The sequence below is a fragment of the Notamacropus eugenii genome, chromosome X, assembly GCF_028372415.1.
Source record: "Notamacropus eugenii isolate mMacEug1 chromosome X, mMacEug1.pri_v2, whole genome shotgun sequence".
In the NCBI taxonomy this organism is placed as follows: Eukaryota; Metazoa; Chordata; class Mammalia; order Diprotodontia; family Macropodidae; genus Notamacropus; species Notamacropus eugenii.
The window spans coordinates 9,821,448-9,838,537 of record NC_092879.1 but is presented as its reverse complement, the minus strand read 5'-3'; the positions used below and the strand labels follow the sequence as shown (position 1 = coordinate 9,838,537).

The 17,090-nt window shown below is 41.4% G+C and overlaps 1 protein-coding gene across 2 annotated transcripts in view; it reads right to left on the bottom strand.

The window, feature by feature from the left end:
• Nucleotides 1-14,343: 14,343 nt before the first annotated feature.
• Nucleotides 14,344-17,090, bottom strand: part of FLNA (filamin A) — a 54,989-nt gene continuing 52,242 nt past the window's right edge. For both annotated transcript variants that reach the window (XM_072626037.1, XM_072626038.1), the window contains one exon: nt 14,344-15,147. In XM_072626037.1, the coding sequence (XP_072482138.1) occupies nt 14,960-15,147 (188 nt within the window). In that variant the 3' untranslated portion in view covers nt 14,344-14,959. The remainder of the gene's footprint in view (nt 15,148-17,090) is intronic.

Sequence of the window (17,090 nt, the reverse complement as noted above, 5' to 3'; positions counted from 1 at the left end):
AAATTGAAAAGTCTTTGCACAAATAAACCCAATGCAACCAAGATTAGGAGGGAAGCAGAAAACTGGGGAAGAATTTTTGCAACTAGTGTCTGTGAGAAAGGCCTCATTTCTAAAATATATAGAGAACTGAGTCAAATGTACAACAATACAAGTCATTCCCCAATTGATAAATGGTCAAAGGGTATGAACAGGCAGTTTGCAGAGGAAGAAATTAAAGCTATATAAAGTCATATGAAAAAATGTTCAAAATCACTATTGATTAGAGAGATGCAAATCAAAACAGCTTTGAGGTATCACATCACACCTCTCAGATTGGCATAACAAAATAGGAAAATAATAAATGTTGGAGAAGATGTGGGAGAGTTGGAACACTAATTCATTGTTGTTGGAACTGTGAGCTGATCCAACCATTCTGGAGAGCAATTTGGAACTATGTCCAAAGGGCTACACAAATGTGCATCCCTTTGACCTAGCAATATCGTTTCTAGGACTGTATCCCAAAGAGATCATAAAAATGGGAAAGGGTCCCACATGTACAAAAATATTTATAGCAGCTATCTTTATGGTGGCGAAGAATTGGAAATCAAGGGAATGACCATCAATTGGGGAATGACTAAACAAGTTGTGGCATATGTATGTAATGGAATACTATTGTGCTATAAGAAATGATGAACAGGAAGATTTCAGAGAGGTGTAGAAGGACTTATGTGAACTGACGCTGAGTGAAAGGAGCAGAACCAGGAGAACTTTGTACACAGCAGCAACCACAGTGTGTGAGGAATTTTTCTGGTAGACTTAGTCCTTCACAGCAAAACAAGAACCTAAAAAATTCCCAGTGGACTCTTGAGGCAAAATGCCTTCCACATCTAGAGAAAGAACTATGGAACTGGATTGCACAATGAAGCAGGCTATTTTCTAGCCAAAGTCTCCCAGGACAGTTCTTCTGGGTGACGTGGTTCACGTCCAGGGAAAATGCCAATTTTGCAACTATGGTATCTGCATAGCACAGGGGGTAAGACATTCTTTCTGTAAGAAGACCTCCCTTGATTAGAAGGGCTCCTACCTTTTTAATCTATTCCTCATCCTCAGAGGATGGGCAAGTCTGAAATTCTCAAGAATAACTTCCTACTGTCAATTCCTCAGGTGTATCTCCAAAGTCAAAATTTTCAGAAAGGAAAAAACATTTTTTAGAAAGGATTAGAGAAACTTGTTGAGTTGTCTCACCTGTGTTAATATCAATGACCTTAATATTATACTCTTCCAATTCTATTACTTTTCTGCCAATAATCTTAAAATGTCCTCATTCTTAAAATCTGGATCTATTCCTGATAGCAGGAGACCTCTATGTTTTGCTTTTCTTTCTTTTTAAAAAATTTCCTTTTTTATGTATTTATTTAAAAAAATGTTTTCCCATGTTACATATAAAAACAATTTTTAACACTCATTTTTAAAACTTTGACTTACAAATTCTCTCTCTTCTTCTCTGCCCCCAATTGAGAAGGCAAGAAATTTGATATAAGTATACATGTGTAGTCATGCAAAACATATCCATAACAGTGAAAGAAAACATAGACAAAAAAACTCAAGAAAAATAAAGAAAAATTTTTAAGAAGTGTGCCTCAATCTGTATTTAGATACCATCAGTTCTTTCTCTGGGGATGGATATAATTTTTCATCATAAGTCTCCTGTAGGGTAAGATAGATTTCCAATTGAGTGTGTATGTTATTCCCTCTTTGAGTCGATTTTGATGAAAGTAAGATCGACTCAACTCCTCTTCACTTCCCCTCTCTTCCCCTTGTGAGAGACAATAAATGTTAAGTTTCCACAGAAGTTATTATTAGTTGATGAAGTCATTGAAAATAAGTCAGATAATAAGGCCAGCAGATTGCTGGTGGACTCAACCAATTGGGAGACAGACAGTGGCCTTCAGAAAATTACAAAGTTTTTGATAAAGGAACCAAATCTACAGCTAGCTGGAACCAGTCAGGAAAAATGACCTAGAGTTACCTGGAGAAGGCTTTTCTTCATTCCGCTTGCTTAATGAGCCTCATGCATATAAGCAGACACATCATGCATAAAATTATCCCTCCATTTTCTGATCATGGGTCCTATGTTAAAGCATGTTTACGAGGGGGGAATCACACCAAGGGTGATTACATAATGAGCATGTAGAGAAGATGGTGACCTGATGGAGAACGGTCCAATCTGTATCCTGGTGGGAGGATCTGTCTTGCACTAATGGTATATAGCTCATCTCATTTCTGCATTCAGTGCTCTTCCTTCCTAAGAGGGGAAAGCCTGCTTTTGGCCAAAGGTGTTCAATTCCTCTGAACTCTGCTGCAATAAATTTTCATCTAACATTTTCTACTGTAAAAGCTTTCTCTTGCCTCTTTTATGTGAGATAATTTATCCCATTCTACCTTTCCCTTTCTCTTTCTACCAGTACATTCCTCTCACCCCTTAATTTTATTTTTTTTACATATCATTCCTTCATATTCAACTCACACCTGTACCCTTTGTCTATATATACTCCTAACTACCCTAATAATGAGAAAGGTATTATGAGTTACAAATATTATCTTCCTATGTAGGAATGCAAACATTTCAACTTTAACAAGTCCCTTATGATTTCCCTGTCCTGTTTACTTGTTTATGCCTCTCTTGAGTCTTGTATTTGAAAGTCAAATTTTGGATTCATCTCTAGTCCTTTCATTAAGAATGCTTGAAAGTCCCCTATCTCATTGAATGTCCATTTCCCTCCCCCCACCCCCCCAAAAAGGATTATACTCAGTTTTGCTGGGCAGGTGATTCTTGGTTGTAATTCTAGCTCCTTTGCCCTCTAGAATATCATATTCCAAGTACTCCAATCCTTTAAGGTAGAAGTTTCTAAATCTTTTGTATTATCCTGACTGTGGCTCCATGGTACATGAATTATTTTCTTTCTGACTGCTTCCAATATTTTCTCCTTGATCTGGGAATTCTGGAATTTGGCTATAATCTTCTTGGGCGGTTTTCCTTTTAGGATCTCTTTCAGGAGGTGATTGGTAGTCTTTCAATTTCTATTTTACCCTCTGGTTCTAGAATATCAGGGCAGTTTTCCTTGATAATTTCTTGAAAGATCATGTCTAGGTTCTTTTTGTTTAAATCATGGGTTTCAAGTAGTCTAGTAACTTTTAAGTTATCTCTCCTGGATCTGTTTTCCAGGACAGTTGTTTTTCCAATGAGGTATTTTCATATTGTCTTCCACTTTTTCATTCTTTTGGTTTTGTTTTATTGTTTCTTGATTTCTCATAAAGTCATTAGCTTCCATTTACTGTATTCTAGGTTTTAAGGAATTATTTCATTCAGTGAGTCTTTGGACCTCCTTTTCCATTTGGTAAATTCTGCTTTTTAAGGCATTCTTCTCTTCATTGGTTTTTTGGACCTCTTTTACCATTTGGCCTTGTCTGTTTTTTAAGGTGTTGCTTTCTTCAGTATTTTTTTTTGTGTGTGTGTCTCCTTTACCAAGCTGTTGACTCATTTTTCGTGATTTTCTTGCATCACTCTCATTTCTCTTCCCAATTTTTCCTATACCTCTCTTGCTTGATTTTCAAAATCCTTTTTGATCTCTTCCATTGCCTGAGACCAATTCGTATTTTTCTTGGAGGTTTTGGATGGAGGAGCTTTGATTTTGTTTTCTTCTGAGTGTGTGTTATGATCTTCCTTTTCACCATAGTAACTTTCAGTAGAGTTTTTTCTGTTGTTTGCTCATTTTACCAGCCTATTAGTTGACTTTTAACTCTTTGTTAAAGCAGGGCTCTGCTTCCAGGGTGGAGGGCACACTGTCCCAAGCTTCAGGGGTTTTGTGTAGCTGTTTTCAAAGATACTTCTAGGAACCTGTAAGTTTTCAGTTTTTCCAAGGTGGTATGATCTAAGGAGAAGTGTTTACTCCTTCTTGGCCTGTGCTCTGGTCTGTGAGTCTGTAAGCACTCTTTCCTACTCTGGGACTGTGAGGAAGGTTTCCCCCTCCACTGTGGACACAAGCTCCGCTAGTGCTCATCATTGTCCTGGGACTGCCACCCAGGACTGGAATCCAGATCTGAGTATGGGCGAATCTACAGAGTCCTGCCTCAATGCTAGCAAATGTTGTTTGACTCCCTTACTGTCTGTGGGCTGTGAATTCCAGAAGCACCTGCTGCCACTGCCACTGCTGATTCAGTGGCTCCCAAGGCCTGCTCCTAGTTTTCTGGGGCTGGGACCATGCTGGTGTGGCCTGTGCTGGACTGTACTCCACTCTCAGTTATGTGTGACAGACCTTTCCTGCTGACCTTCTAGGTTGTCTTTGGCATCTATGGGATGAGAGGTCTGGAGACCCTCACTAAAGCCAGTGATTCAGTCACCCCAACACCTGCTCCAGGTTTGTTGGGGCTTGGTCTGTGCTGGCTTGGTCTGCACTAGACTGCACTCCTCTCTCACCCTGGTGCCACAGACCTTTCCTGGCAACCTTCCCAGTTGTCTTGAGCTAGGAATTTGTTTGACTTCATCTTTTTGTGGATTCCTGCTTTCCTGCTGCCTACAAACATGTCCATGTATTCCTCATCTTGAAAAAAACCCTCTCTCGATCCTTCCATCACTGCTAAGTATCATCCCATATCTCTCCTGTCCTTTGCATCCAAACTCCTTGAGAAGGTCATCTACAACAGGTGCCTCCACTTTCTCTCATTTAATTCTCTGGCTTCCAACCTCATCATTCCATAACAATTTGTTTAGAGTCATTTTTAAGAGTATTTGCAGGAGTTTAGGAGAGAGCTTAGGAGAGTTCCTGCCTTTATTCCTCCATCTTGTCTCTGCCTATCCTAACGCCATTTTTCAAGAGACTCCGCTGTCATCACCCATCACTCATTGCATTTCATTACCTTCTCCCACCATTCCCAGGAGCAGCCCTATTTGCTCCAGCCACCAATGAATGTCTCAGTCTTACATTCTGATTTTCCCAATTGATCTGCGCATATAGGCATGTGTGTGTGTGTGTGTGTGTGTGTGTGTGTGTGTGTGTGTTGGGGTGGGGAAACTCAGAGCTAAAGACCAGAAGACCCCAGGCAGGCTGAACACAGGGTATTAGCATGCCATGGAGGAGTGGTGGGGGAGGAAATCACATAGAACCAATCAAACCTTGAAACTTTAGTTGTCTCTGTCTACTAGCTGCTTTCCTACTGTCTACAAACATGTCCATGTATTCCTTATCCTGAAAAAACCCTCCCTTGATCCCTATCACTGCTATCATTCCATATCTCTCCTGCCCTTTGTATCCAAACTCCTTGAGAAGGCCATCTACAGCAGGTGCTTCTGCTTTCTCTCCTCTTCCTCTCTTATTTAATCTTATTTAATTCTCTGGCTTCCAGCCTCATCATTCCACTAAAACTGCTCTCTCCAAAGTTACCAATGAGCTCTTAGTTGCCGCTTCTAGTGGTCTTTTCTTCATCCTCATTTTTCTTGACTTTTCTGCCAATCATTCTCTCCTCCTGGATTCTCTCCTCTCTCTAGGTTTTTGGGACACCTCTCTGCTGGTTTTCCTCCTATATCTCTGACCACTCCTTCTCTGTCTCCTTTGCTGGATCCTCCTCCAATATCCACTCCCCCGCCCCTGTCCCCCGCCCGCCAACCCCTACTGTAGGTTCCCTCAAGCCTCTGTCCTGGACCCTCTTCTCTTCTCTCTCTATACCACTTCACTTGTGGATCTCATTAGCCTTCTCCCACCCCCTTTTGGTTTTCCTTTCTGTTGTCTTTCCCCATTACTTTGTTGTTGTTGAGTTTGTACTCTGTTCTGAAAGAGAACCATGACATCAGGGAGATGATGACATGAGTTGCAAATGATTGGATTTAAGTGAGGGAAAATGTGTAAAGTCACCAGCCTCACTTTCTCCTATGGACCCATCTGGGTCCACTGGCAAGATATGGATCAGGATGACTGGAGATGGCCCAGGGTGTAGCAGGTGACCTTGGCTTTTTTAAGCTAAGGTCTTTTGAATGGTTTTATAGAATCATTTGCAAAACTGCCTGGGAAGTTCTGACAGTATATACATAGCGTCTGGTTAAACGTGGTCACTCAAAAACTATAGCAAATTGTTAACAAACCTAAAAATGTGAGAAATATGGTGTCCTAATTATAACTATATTTCCATATTAAATTAAAAAAACTTAAAATTGTTGTAAACCTAAAATATATCTCTCCCACCCCATTTAAGTACAGCGAAAGGCAATAATGGAATACCAGAGAGAGGTATAGCTTTGTTCAGGTTGTATCCCTGACGTGTACAACTTGTGTGGGCATGGGCAGTCATTTAATCTGTTAGTGACCCTAACAAACTCTCTAAGACTCTAGATTACAGATTCATTTCCAATTTGGATGTGTAGAGGTTGTTTCTAAACCAGTCTCCCATCCTTTCTCCCTGCCTATTCCCTTTCTCTGCTCACCCTTCTAGTTTTGACATTGTAAGCTCCTTGAGGCCAGATGCTGTCATACTTTTCCTTATTTTGCACCCCCAGTACAGTACCTAACACATAGCAGATACTTAATAAATGCTTTTTGACTATTAGCTCCCATGGATTTAATGACCAACAAGCTCTACATGTCTCTATACTTCTTACATCTACCTATCCTGCTCCAACCTCTCTGCTGACCTCCAATCTCACATCTGCCTTTCAGACATCTCAAATTGGATGCCCAATAGACATATTAAATTCAATGTGTCCAAAACCGAACTCATCATCTCCCCCTCCCCCATCCTGCTTTCCCTATTATTGTAGAGGGCACCACCATCCCCTGAGTCCCTCAGGCTTACAGCCTAGGAGTCCTCCTAGATGCTTCACTGTCTCTTACCACCTATATCCAATATGGTGCCAAGGCCTTTCATTTTCATCTCTGCAGCATCTCTCAAGTATGTCCTCTTCTCTCTTCTGACACTGCCCTCATGAAGGCCCTCATCTACTCCCCCTAGGTTTTGGAATAACCTTCTGGTGGATCTGCCTACCTCAAGTCTGTCCCCACTCTAGTCCATCCTCCATTCAGCCAGACCATGTCATCCTTCTATTCAGTAAACTCTCATAACTCCCTATTGCCTCCAGGAGCAAATACCAGATGCTGTCTTTTACATTCAAAGTCCTCTATAACTCAATTCCTTCCTCCCTTTCAGATGTCTCACACCTTTCTCCCTGACACACACTCTTGGATAGTGACAATGGCCTCCTGACTGTTCCACGAACAAACCTGGGGAAACTCAGAATGACTTTACCTGGCCTTGGCCCTGGCACACACCAGTCAGCTCAGCACCAAGTAAGCTGCAGCATTCTAGCTTCTAGGTGAAAGAACCAGAGGCCACAACACACAAAGCCACAAGTTCCCAGCATCAGAAACGTGAGACAGAGTTCCCTGTGTCCCAGAAGCAGAGATCCACTTTAAAAGCCAGGAAAAAGGCAATCATCCTGAGCAAGAAGCAAACCAAATAAGCAAAGACAATAGAATCTTACTATAGGGACAAAGACCAAAACACGAATTCAGAAATGGACAGCATTGAGATTGTACTCACATCAGAAACCTCAAAAGAGAATATGAACTGGTATCAAGCCCAAAGAGCGTTTTGGAAGAGCTCAAGAAGAATTTTAAAAGCCAAATTAGAGAGGTAGAAGAAAAATTGGCCAATGACTTTAAAAACTGAGAAAATGAAAAAAAAAAAAAGAATTCACTGAAGAGAACATCACCTTAAAAAGGAAAATTGGGCAAATGGAAAAGGAAGTACAAAACCTACCTGGAGAAAATAACTCCTTAAAAGGAACAATTGGACAAATGGAAAAAGAGGTGCAAAAGTTAACTGAAGAAAGCAATGTATTAAAAATTAGAATTGGGCAAGTAGAAGCTAATGACTCTATGAGACATCAAGAATCAGTCAAACAAAATCTAAAGAATGAAAAAATAGAAGAAAATGTGAAATATCTCATTGGAAAAACAACTGATCTGGAAAATAGATCCAGGAGAGAAAATCTAAGAATTATTGGTCTACCAGAAAGCCATGATGAAGAAAAGATCCTGGACAATATCTTCCAAGAAATCATCAAAGAAAACTGCCCTGAGGTCCTGGATCCAGAGGGCAAAATAGTCATCGAAAGAATCCATCAATCACCTCCTGAAAAGATCCCACATTGAAAACTCCAAGGAATATTGTTGTCAAATTCCAGAACCTTCAGGTTAAGGAGAAAATACTGCAAGTAGCCAGAAAGAAACAATTCAAATATCAAGGAACTACAGTCAGGATCAAACAGAACCTTGCAGCTTCTACATTAAAAGATTGTAGGGATTAGAATATGATATTCCATATGGCACAGGAGCTGGGACTACAACCAAGGATCCATTTTCCAGCAAAATTGAGCATAATATTTTAGGCAAGGAAATGGACATTCAATGAAATAAGGGATTTCCAGACCTTCCTGATGAAAAGGCCAGAGCTCAATAGAAAATATGATCTTCAAATACAAGACTCAAGAGAGGCATAAAAAGGTAAATAGGGGGAAAAAATCTTGTTATTCAGTATAGGCAAACTGTTTACATCCCTATATGGGAGGATGACACTTGTTAATCTTGAGAATTGTATATTTATTATGACATTTAAAAGGGACATACATAGATAGAGGGAGTGGGTATAAATTAACTGATGGATGATAAAAAACATGATTAAAGAGTGTGAAGGGATTGTAATGGGAGAATAGAAAAGGAGGAGGCAGAAAAAGATAAATTAAATCACAGGAAGAGAAACAAAACATTATAGTAGAGGGAAACAGAGGAGGGAAATGAGCATTATTTGAGATTTACTCTCATCTGATTTGGTTCAAGGAGGGAACAATAAACTCAGTTAAGTATGGAAATCTAACTTGCCATATAGGCATTAGGAGGGGAAAGGGGAAAGAAAAGGGAAGGGAGGTTAAAAGGCAGGGAAGAAGTAGTAAGGGAAAAGGGAAATAAGAGGGAGGGGGGATGATAGAAGGGAAGCAAAACTGAGAGAGGAGGTCGTCAAAAATAAAACTCCATTGTGGAGGGGAAGGGGGAATGGAGAAATAAAAGCATAAAGTGATGGATATAGGATGGAGAGAAAGGCACAGATAGTAATCATAACTGTGAAAGTGAATGGGATGAACTCTCCCATAAAATGGAGATAGATAGATAGATAGCAGAATGGATCAAAAACCATAATCCAACAATATGTTGTTTACAAGAAACATGTCTGAAACAGGGGGATACTCACAGGGTAAAGGTAAAAGGCTGGAGCAGAATATATTATGCTTCAGCTGATATAAAAAAAGCAGGGGTAACAATCCTAATCTCAGCAGAAATAGATCCAATCAAAAGAGATAAGGAAGGAAACTATATCCTGCTAAAAGGCACCATAGACAATGAAGCAATATCATTACTAAACATATATGCACCAAGGGGCACAGCATCCTAATTCTTAGAAGAGAAGTTAAGGGCATCACAGGAAGAAATAGACAGCAAAACTATACTAGTGGGGGACCTCAACCTCCCTCTCTCTAAACTTGATAAATCTAATCTCAGAATAAACAAGAAAGAAGTTAAGGAGGTGAATAGAACTTGGGATAAGGTAGATATGATAGATCTCTGGAGAAAATTGAATGGGGATGGAAAGGAATATAACTTTTTCTCAGCAGCACATGGCACGTAGACAAAACCTGACCATGTACTATGGCATGGAGACCTCACAATCCAGTACAGAAAGGCAGAGATAGTCAATGAATCCTTCTCAGATCATAATGCAATAAAAATTATGTGTAATAAACAGCCATGGAAAGATAGACCAAAAATTAATTGAAAACTAAATAATCTAATCCTAAAGAATGAGTGGAGTAAACAACAAATCATAGAAATAATCAATAACTTCGTTCAAGAGAATTACAATAATGAGAGAACCTACCAAAACTTATGGGATTCTGTGAAAGCAGTTCTTAGGGGAAGTTTTATATCATTGAATGCCTATATGAATAAAATAGAGAAAGAGGAGATCAATGACTTGGGCATGCAGCTGAAAAAGCTAGAAAAAGAACAAATTGAAAATCCCCAATTAAATACCAAATCAGAAATACTGAAAACCAAAGGAGAGATTAATAAGGTTGAAATTAAGAAAACTATTGAACTAATAAATAAAACTAAGAGTTGGTTTTGTGAAAAAAACCAATAAAATTGATAAACCTTTGGTCAATTTCATTACAAAAAAGAAAGAAAACCAAATTACCAAAATCAAAAATGAAAAGGGTAGACAGTTCCGAGGAGGAAATTAAAACAATAATTAGAAATTAGTTTGCCCAATTGTGTGCACATAAGTTGACAATCTAAGTGAAAAGGATGAATATTTAAAAAATATAAATTGTCCAGATTAACAGAAGAGGAAGGTAAATACCTAAATAACCTCATCTCAGAAAAAGAAATTGAACAAGCCATCAATGAACTCCCTAGGAAAAAATCTCCAGGGCCAGATGGATTTACAAGTGAATTCTATCAAACATTTAAAGAACTGTTAATTCCAATACTATGTAGATTATTTGGGAAAATTGGCAGAGTCCTACCAAATTCTTTTAATTGATACAAATATGATTCTGATACCTAAACCGGGAAGAACCAGAGAAAGAAAATTATAGAACAATTTTTATAAAGAATATAGATGCCAAAATTCTAAACAAGATATTAGCAAAAAGATTACAGCAACTTATCATGAGAAAAATATATTATAATCAGGTTGGATTTATTTGCGGAATGCAAGGCTGGTTCAATGTTAGGAAAACTATCAGGATTATTGATCATATCAACAACAAACCTAACAGAAACCACATGATTATGTCAATAGATGCAGGAAAAGCTTTTGACAAAATATAATACCCATTCCTCTTGAAAACACTGGAGAACATAGGAATAAATGGAACTTCCTTAAAATAATAAGTAGTATCTACCTAAAACCTTCAGCAAGCATTATACGTAATGGAGATAAGCTAGATGCATTTCCAATAAGATCAGAGGTGAAACAAGGATGTCCATTATCACCACTATTATTCAATATGGTACTAGAAATGTTAGCTGTAGCAATTAGAGAAGAAAAAGAAATTGAAGGAATTAGAATAGGCAAAGAAGAAACTAAATTATCACTCTTTGCAGATGATATGATGATATACTTAGAGAATCTCAGAGAATCAAGTAAAAAACTACTTGAAATAATAAACAACTTTGGCAAAGTTGCAAGTTGCAAAATAAACTCACATAAATCATCTGCATTTCTCTATATTACTAACAAAGCCCAACAGCAAGAGATAGAAAGAGAAATCCCATTTAAAGCTATGCTAGACACTATAAAATATCTGGGAGTCTACCTGTCAAAACAACCCCAGGGACTACACAATTACAAGACACTTTTCACACAAATAAAGTCAGTTCTAAGTAAGTGGAAAAACATCAGTTGCTCGTGGGTAGGCCGAACCAAAATAATAAAAATGACAATTCTACCTAAATTAATTTAGTTATTCAGCACCACACCAATCAAACTACCAGAAAATTATTTTCTAGAGCTAGAAGAAAATAATATAAAAATTCATCTGGAAGAATAAAAGGTCCAGAATATTAAGGGAATTAATGAAAAGAAATGCTAGGGAAGGTGGCCTAGCCCTACCAGATCTCAAATTGTATTATAAAGCAGCAATCATCAAAACCACTTGGTACTGGCTGAGAAATAGAGGGGTAGACCAGTGGAATATGTTAGGTACTCAAGACACAGTGGTCAATGAATATAACAATCTACTGTTTGATAAACCCAAGGACCCCAGCTTCTGGGATAAGAACTCACTGTGTGACAAAAGCTGCTGGGAAAGCTGGATAATAATGTGACAGAAACTGGACATAGATCAGTGCCTGACACTGTACACAAGAATAAAGTCTAAATGGGTACATGGTCTAGATATAAAGACTGATACTATAAACAAATTAGGGGAGCAAGGGATAGTGTTTTTGTCAGATTTATGGAGGAGAAATTTATGATCAAACAAGAGATAGAAAACTTTATGAGGTGTGAAATGGTTAATTTTGATTACGTTAAAATGAAAAGTTTTTGCACAAACAAACCCAATGCAACCAAGATTAGGAGGGAAGCAGAAAACTGGGAAAGAATTTTTACAACTAGTGTCTATGATATAGGCTTCATTCCTAAACGATCATCTAGATATAACAAGTTGCTGGCTGCTGGAAGCCAGGTTACTACCATGACCCTTTGGAGCACGTTGGGTTCCTCGGGGAGGGGAAGGAGGGTACAGAGGGCAAACAGCTGAGAAAATGGGTATCATGAGTTCTTGGGAGTCAGGATCTGTACCTTATGTTGATTATTGTGTGTAGGTTCACATGGAAACCCTTGGAGTTGCCCAAACCATCAAGTGTATTTAACCCCAACATTTGGTGTTATTGGGTCCCCAGGGTGGGGGTGGAACAATCCATTTCCTGTCTGGGATAGAGATCAAGTAAACTGGGGTATTTTGGTGTATCTGCTCCCTTATCTATTATCTTTATCCACATTAACAATCCTATGCAGCTTGTGAGGTCTGATGGCACTGGCTTTCTTGGTGTCTTATGGCAGCCCCACAGATGCAATCATTCTTGCCCATCAGTGTGGTGGACCAGGCAGCCAGGCCTGGACTGAGTGGTGGTGTGCTCATCAACCTTTGCACTGCTCATTTCTCTATTCCTGGGTCTTTCACCTAGCAAGGTTTACCTTGGTCATCCTACCCCATTCAGGGCTACCTGAATGGTCCTTCCTACTACCACATACTGGGGGGTAGGGGGCCGAAACCTGAAAGAGGCCTCTCTTCCTGAAAATTGGTGTACACCACTTCACTGATGGAATGTTGCCCAGGCCAAATGAAGCCATGGGAGCAGCTCTCCCAATATGTCATTTTTCTTGCCAATTTGATGGGTGTGAGGTCAAACCTCGGTTACTTTCATGTGCATTTCTCATGTGATCAATGATTTGGAGCTTTTTTTCATCTGGTTGTTAATAGTGTAAATTTCTTGAGACCTGTCTGGACCTTTTGTCTGGATGTCAGCTTCATTGACTCTGTGTAAAAAACATGTTCACTTTAAGTTCAAGGTCATCCATGTTCTCTCCTGTGAGCTTTCTTCATTCCATGCCTGATCATGTAGTTATAAAAGGTGCTCTCTCCTTCCTTGTCCCTCTTCTTGATGTTAGGAACTTTTAAATCTACAATATGTACCATTTGGAGCTTTTGGGGGTCTGTGGATTAAGATGGTGTATACTTTCCATTTAAGAAAGTTCTCATCAAATGGTTGTGTAACAATTAGATAAAATCCTCAACAGCAGGGACCAGAGACCCTTTTGGTTTTATGATAGGCATTTCATGTTTGTTGAATTGAAGGTATAAAAACCTTGGGCTAATTTCCCACTCTTTCTCATCCCCCCAAGCCTCCTGGTTGAGGTAATGCTCTGTTGTATGGTCCCAGTCAAGGTAGAGATGGAATGAGTAAGGCTATCAAACAGCTTAGATTTGAGAAGCCCAGGGCAGTTACTGAGGGCTGGGCCTGGAGTCAGAAAGACCTGAGGCCTCACACACTTACAAGCTATGTGACCTTGGGTAAGTCACTTCACTATTTACCATATTCCACTGCAGAAGGAAATGGCAAACCACTCCAGTATCTTTGCCAAGAAAACCCCATGGACAGCATTGGCATACTGTGGTCCATGGAGTCACAGAGTTGGGAACGATTGAATAATAAGAGGTTATCAATTAAGGGTAGTGGCCCCACCAGCTAACCCTGTGCTTGTCTAGAGTTCTGCTTCAGTATTAGACCAGATGGTGGGTATGACCTGATCCCAGACCTGACAGAAGGCTTCTGCCTCCATCCCTTCACAGTCTATTTCACTGCTCAACTTTCCAAGTTGGCTCTAGTCTACCAGCAAGCTGACAAATGTGTGGAAAGAATGAAGCAACTCATATGGATTAGAGCCTGTTCCTCACTTCCTTCCTGAAAATTCACCCTAGATCTCCCTGGACACCCACTAGAGGCCTTCCCTGAATCTCCTTGCCTTCCAAAGTCTGAGGGTCTAAGCCACTGTAGCTGGCAGAGGCTTCAGACTCACAGCTGAACAAAATGACCAGCACTTTGGGGTGCACTGGTTGAGCTGTTGACTTCAAGATTAGGGTCCAAACCCCAAATGTTCAGAAAGTTGTAAGTGAGATGGGTTCTGTGGGGTTACCACCCCACTCCCTCCATTAGGCACCGGCGCAGAAAGTAGGACCCCCCAGACGAGGAGGAGAGTTGGAGCAGAACTTTATTCCCCTTCAGGTAGGAAAGGGAGTGGCAGTTGCACGCCCCCTCCCCCCCAAAAAGTTTTTTGAACAAAATAAAACAAAAAAATTAAGAACAAGAACAAAACAAAAAATACCCAACTGTTTTCTGAGCCTAAGGACCAGAGATGTGTCTAGAGCAGGGAGCAAGAAGCAGCCAGCTGGGGACACCTCTGCACAGCAATAGGCTGGCGGTCTAGCCCATGCCAGTAGTACAGTGGGGGTGGGGCGGGCTATGTTCTAAGGACAGAGCCACCATCCCTCCCCCAACCCCAGCCTGGAAGGGTGAATGTGGAAGCAAGGAGGCATCCACGGCCTATGGGGGAGGGGGGTTCTGCAGGCATAACCCTAAATGCACTCATGCATGCCTCCCCCCTCACACTGTATCAATAGTGGGGCTTGGATCTTTTTGCCTGCAGAGAATACAAGGCCAGAAAAATGGTGATGGGAGGTCATGGGGTGGGAAGAGGGTCAATTCTCCTCCTTGTAAACTGATCCACAGGTCAATACTGGGAGTAGGGAAGGGGGGTCAGGAGCAAGTGGTAGGCAGGTGGCGTGGAATAGGAGGGGAAGAGGTGAAAATCAGGGCATGGTGATGTGATAGGGGCTCCCTGGAATATGCTCCTCGCCCCACATGACCATGAGGGTGTAGTCACCCTTCTCTTTGAGCAGGTAGGTGATAGTGTAGAGGCCGCCACTGACGTGTTTCACCAAGATCTCCTCGCATGGGGTTTTGGGGCCCTGGACCCCCACCATGAGGATATTATTACCTAAGAACAGGAGAGAGGAATTTAGGAATCTCTAGGAATTTGGGCTAGAGCCCACCAACCCCCATTGAGCCCTGGTGCTAGGCACTGGGGGACTACCAAGACAAAAGGGCCCATCCTCAAGGAGCTGGCTTTCCAGACTGGAAGGCATAGAGAAGAGGTCAATCTGGCCACAATGGAGAGAGGTAAGATACACTCAAGTGGAGGTGGATTGCGAAGGGCTCTGAATGCCAAACAGCATCCAAGGGCTGAGGGCGACAAGTGACAAGGGTGGAGAGAAAGGAAGATGGGTGGACATGATGTCCAGGGGAATCAGCAGAACTCACTAAACACTGCTTGGCTGGGGGTTGTGTGTGTACAAGAGATATGTGAGAGACGTATCTGGCCCTGTATAGATATCCTGGGACTCTGTTAACACATGACTTTTCCCAAGGCCTGTTCTGTTTCCAACCCCAAACACTTGGTCTAGAAATGTGGGGGTGGGGGCAGGGGACAATGGATTCGGATTGGAATCCTGCTCCTCCTAGGCAGTTAGGGGGTGCCACATAGAACTCTGGGGGTTGAGTCAGGAAGATGGGGGTTCAAATTTGGCCTTATTAGCTGTGTAACCCTGGCAGGTCATTTTACATCTGACTACAGCACCACCCTCCCAGGGTTGTTGGGAGGGTCAAATAAGATAATCATTGTAAGACTTTTAGCACAATGCCTGGCACACAGGAGGTGCTATATAAATGCTCATCTCTCCTTTTCCCCTGCCAAATTCTCTCTTCGGTCTGGGAAGGGCAAGTCATTTCCTTGAAAGAATTAGCACAGATAAGAACTGGCCTGGAGTCAGGAAGCCCTGGATTCATGTGCCTCTGGTAGTGTTGTGTGACCCTGGGCAGGTCACTTAACTATGACATTGCTCTCTCCTGGTTCTCCTCCTACCTCTCTGACTGCTCCTTCTCTGTCTCTTTTATTGGATCCTCCTCCAGATCACTTCCTCTAACTGTAGGTATCCCTCAGCACTATGTCTTGAGTCCTCTTCTCTCCTCCCTCTATCCTACTTCCCTTGGGGATCTCATCAACTCCCATGGATAGATTGACCATCTTCTATATTGAGGATTCTCAGATCTACCTTTCCTGTTCCTCTGACCTCCAATCTCCCATCTCCAACTGCCTTTCAGACATCTTGGACCATATGTCCAGTAGACATCTGAAACTCAACATGTGTACAACTGACCTCATCTTCCCCCCTAATCCCTCCCAACCTCCCACCTTCCTTATTACTGGAAAGGTCACCACCATCCTCCCATCCGTCAGATTCCCAACCTAAGAGTCATCCTGGACTCCGCACTCTTTCTCACTCCCTACATCCAATATAGTGCCAAGGCCTGTCAACATCACCTCTGCAACATCTCTCAATTACACCCTTTGACACTGCCACCCCTGCGGTGCAGTCCCTCAGCACCTCATGCCTAGATCTGACTGTCAAGTCTCTCCCCTCCAGTCCATCCTCCATTCAGTCACTAAAGTGATTTTCCTAAAGTGCAGGTCTGACTACATCACTCCCCTACTCTATACATTCCAGTGGCTCCCTATCACCCCCAGGATCAAATACAAAATGTTGTTTGGGATTCAAAGCTCTTCATAATCTAGCTCCCTTCTACCCTTTGTCTTTTTATCTTATTCCCCTCATACACTCTTTGACTCAGTGATACTGGCCTCCTGGCTGTCCCACCAACAAGCCCCTCCACCTCTCAGCTCTGGGCGTTGTCTCTGGCTGCCTGTCATACCTGGAACGCTCTCCCTCCTCCATTCTGCCTGCTGACTTCTCTGGCTTCTATAGGAGGCCTTCTCCAACTCCTTTTAATTCCAGTGTCTTCCTCCTGCTAATTATCTATTTATCCTATGTGTGTGTGTGTGTGTGTGTGGGGGGGTTGGGGGCCACTTGGGGGTTGCTTTGT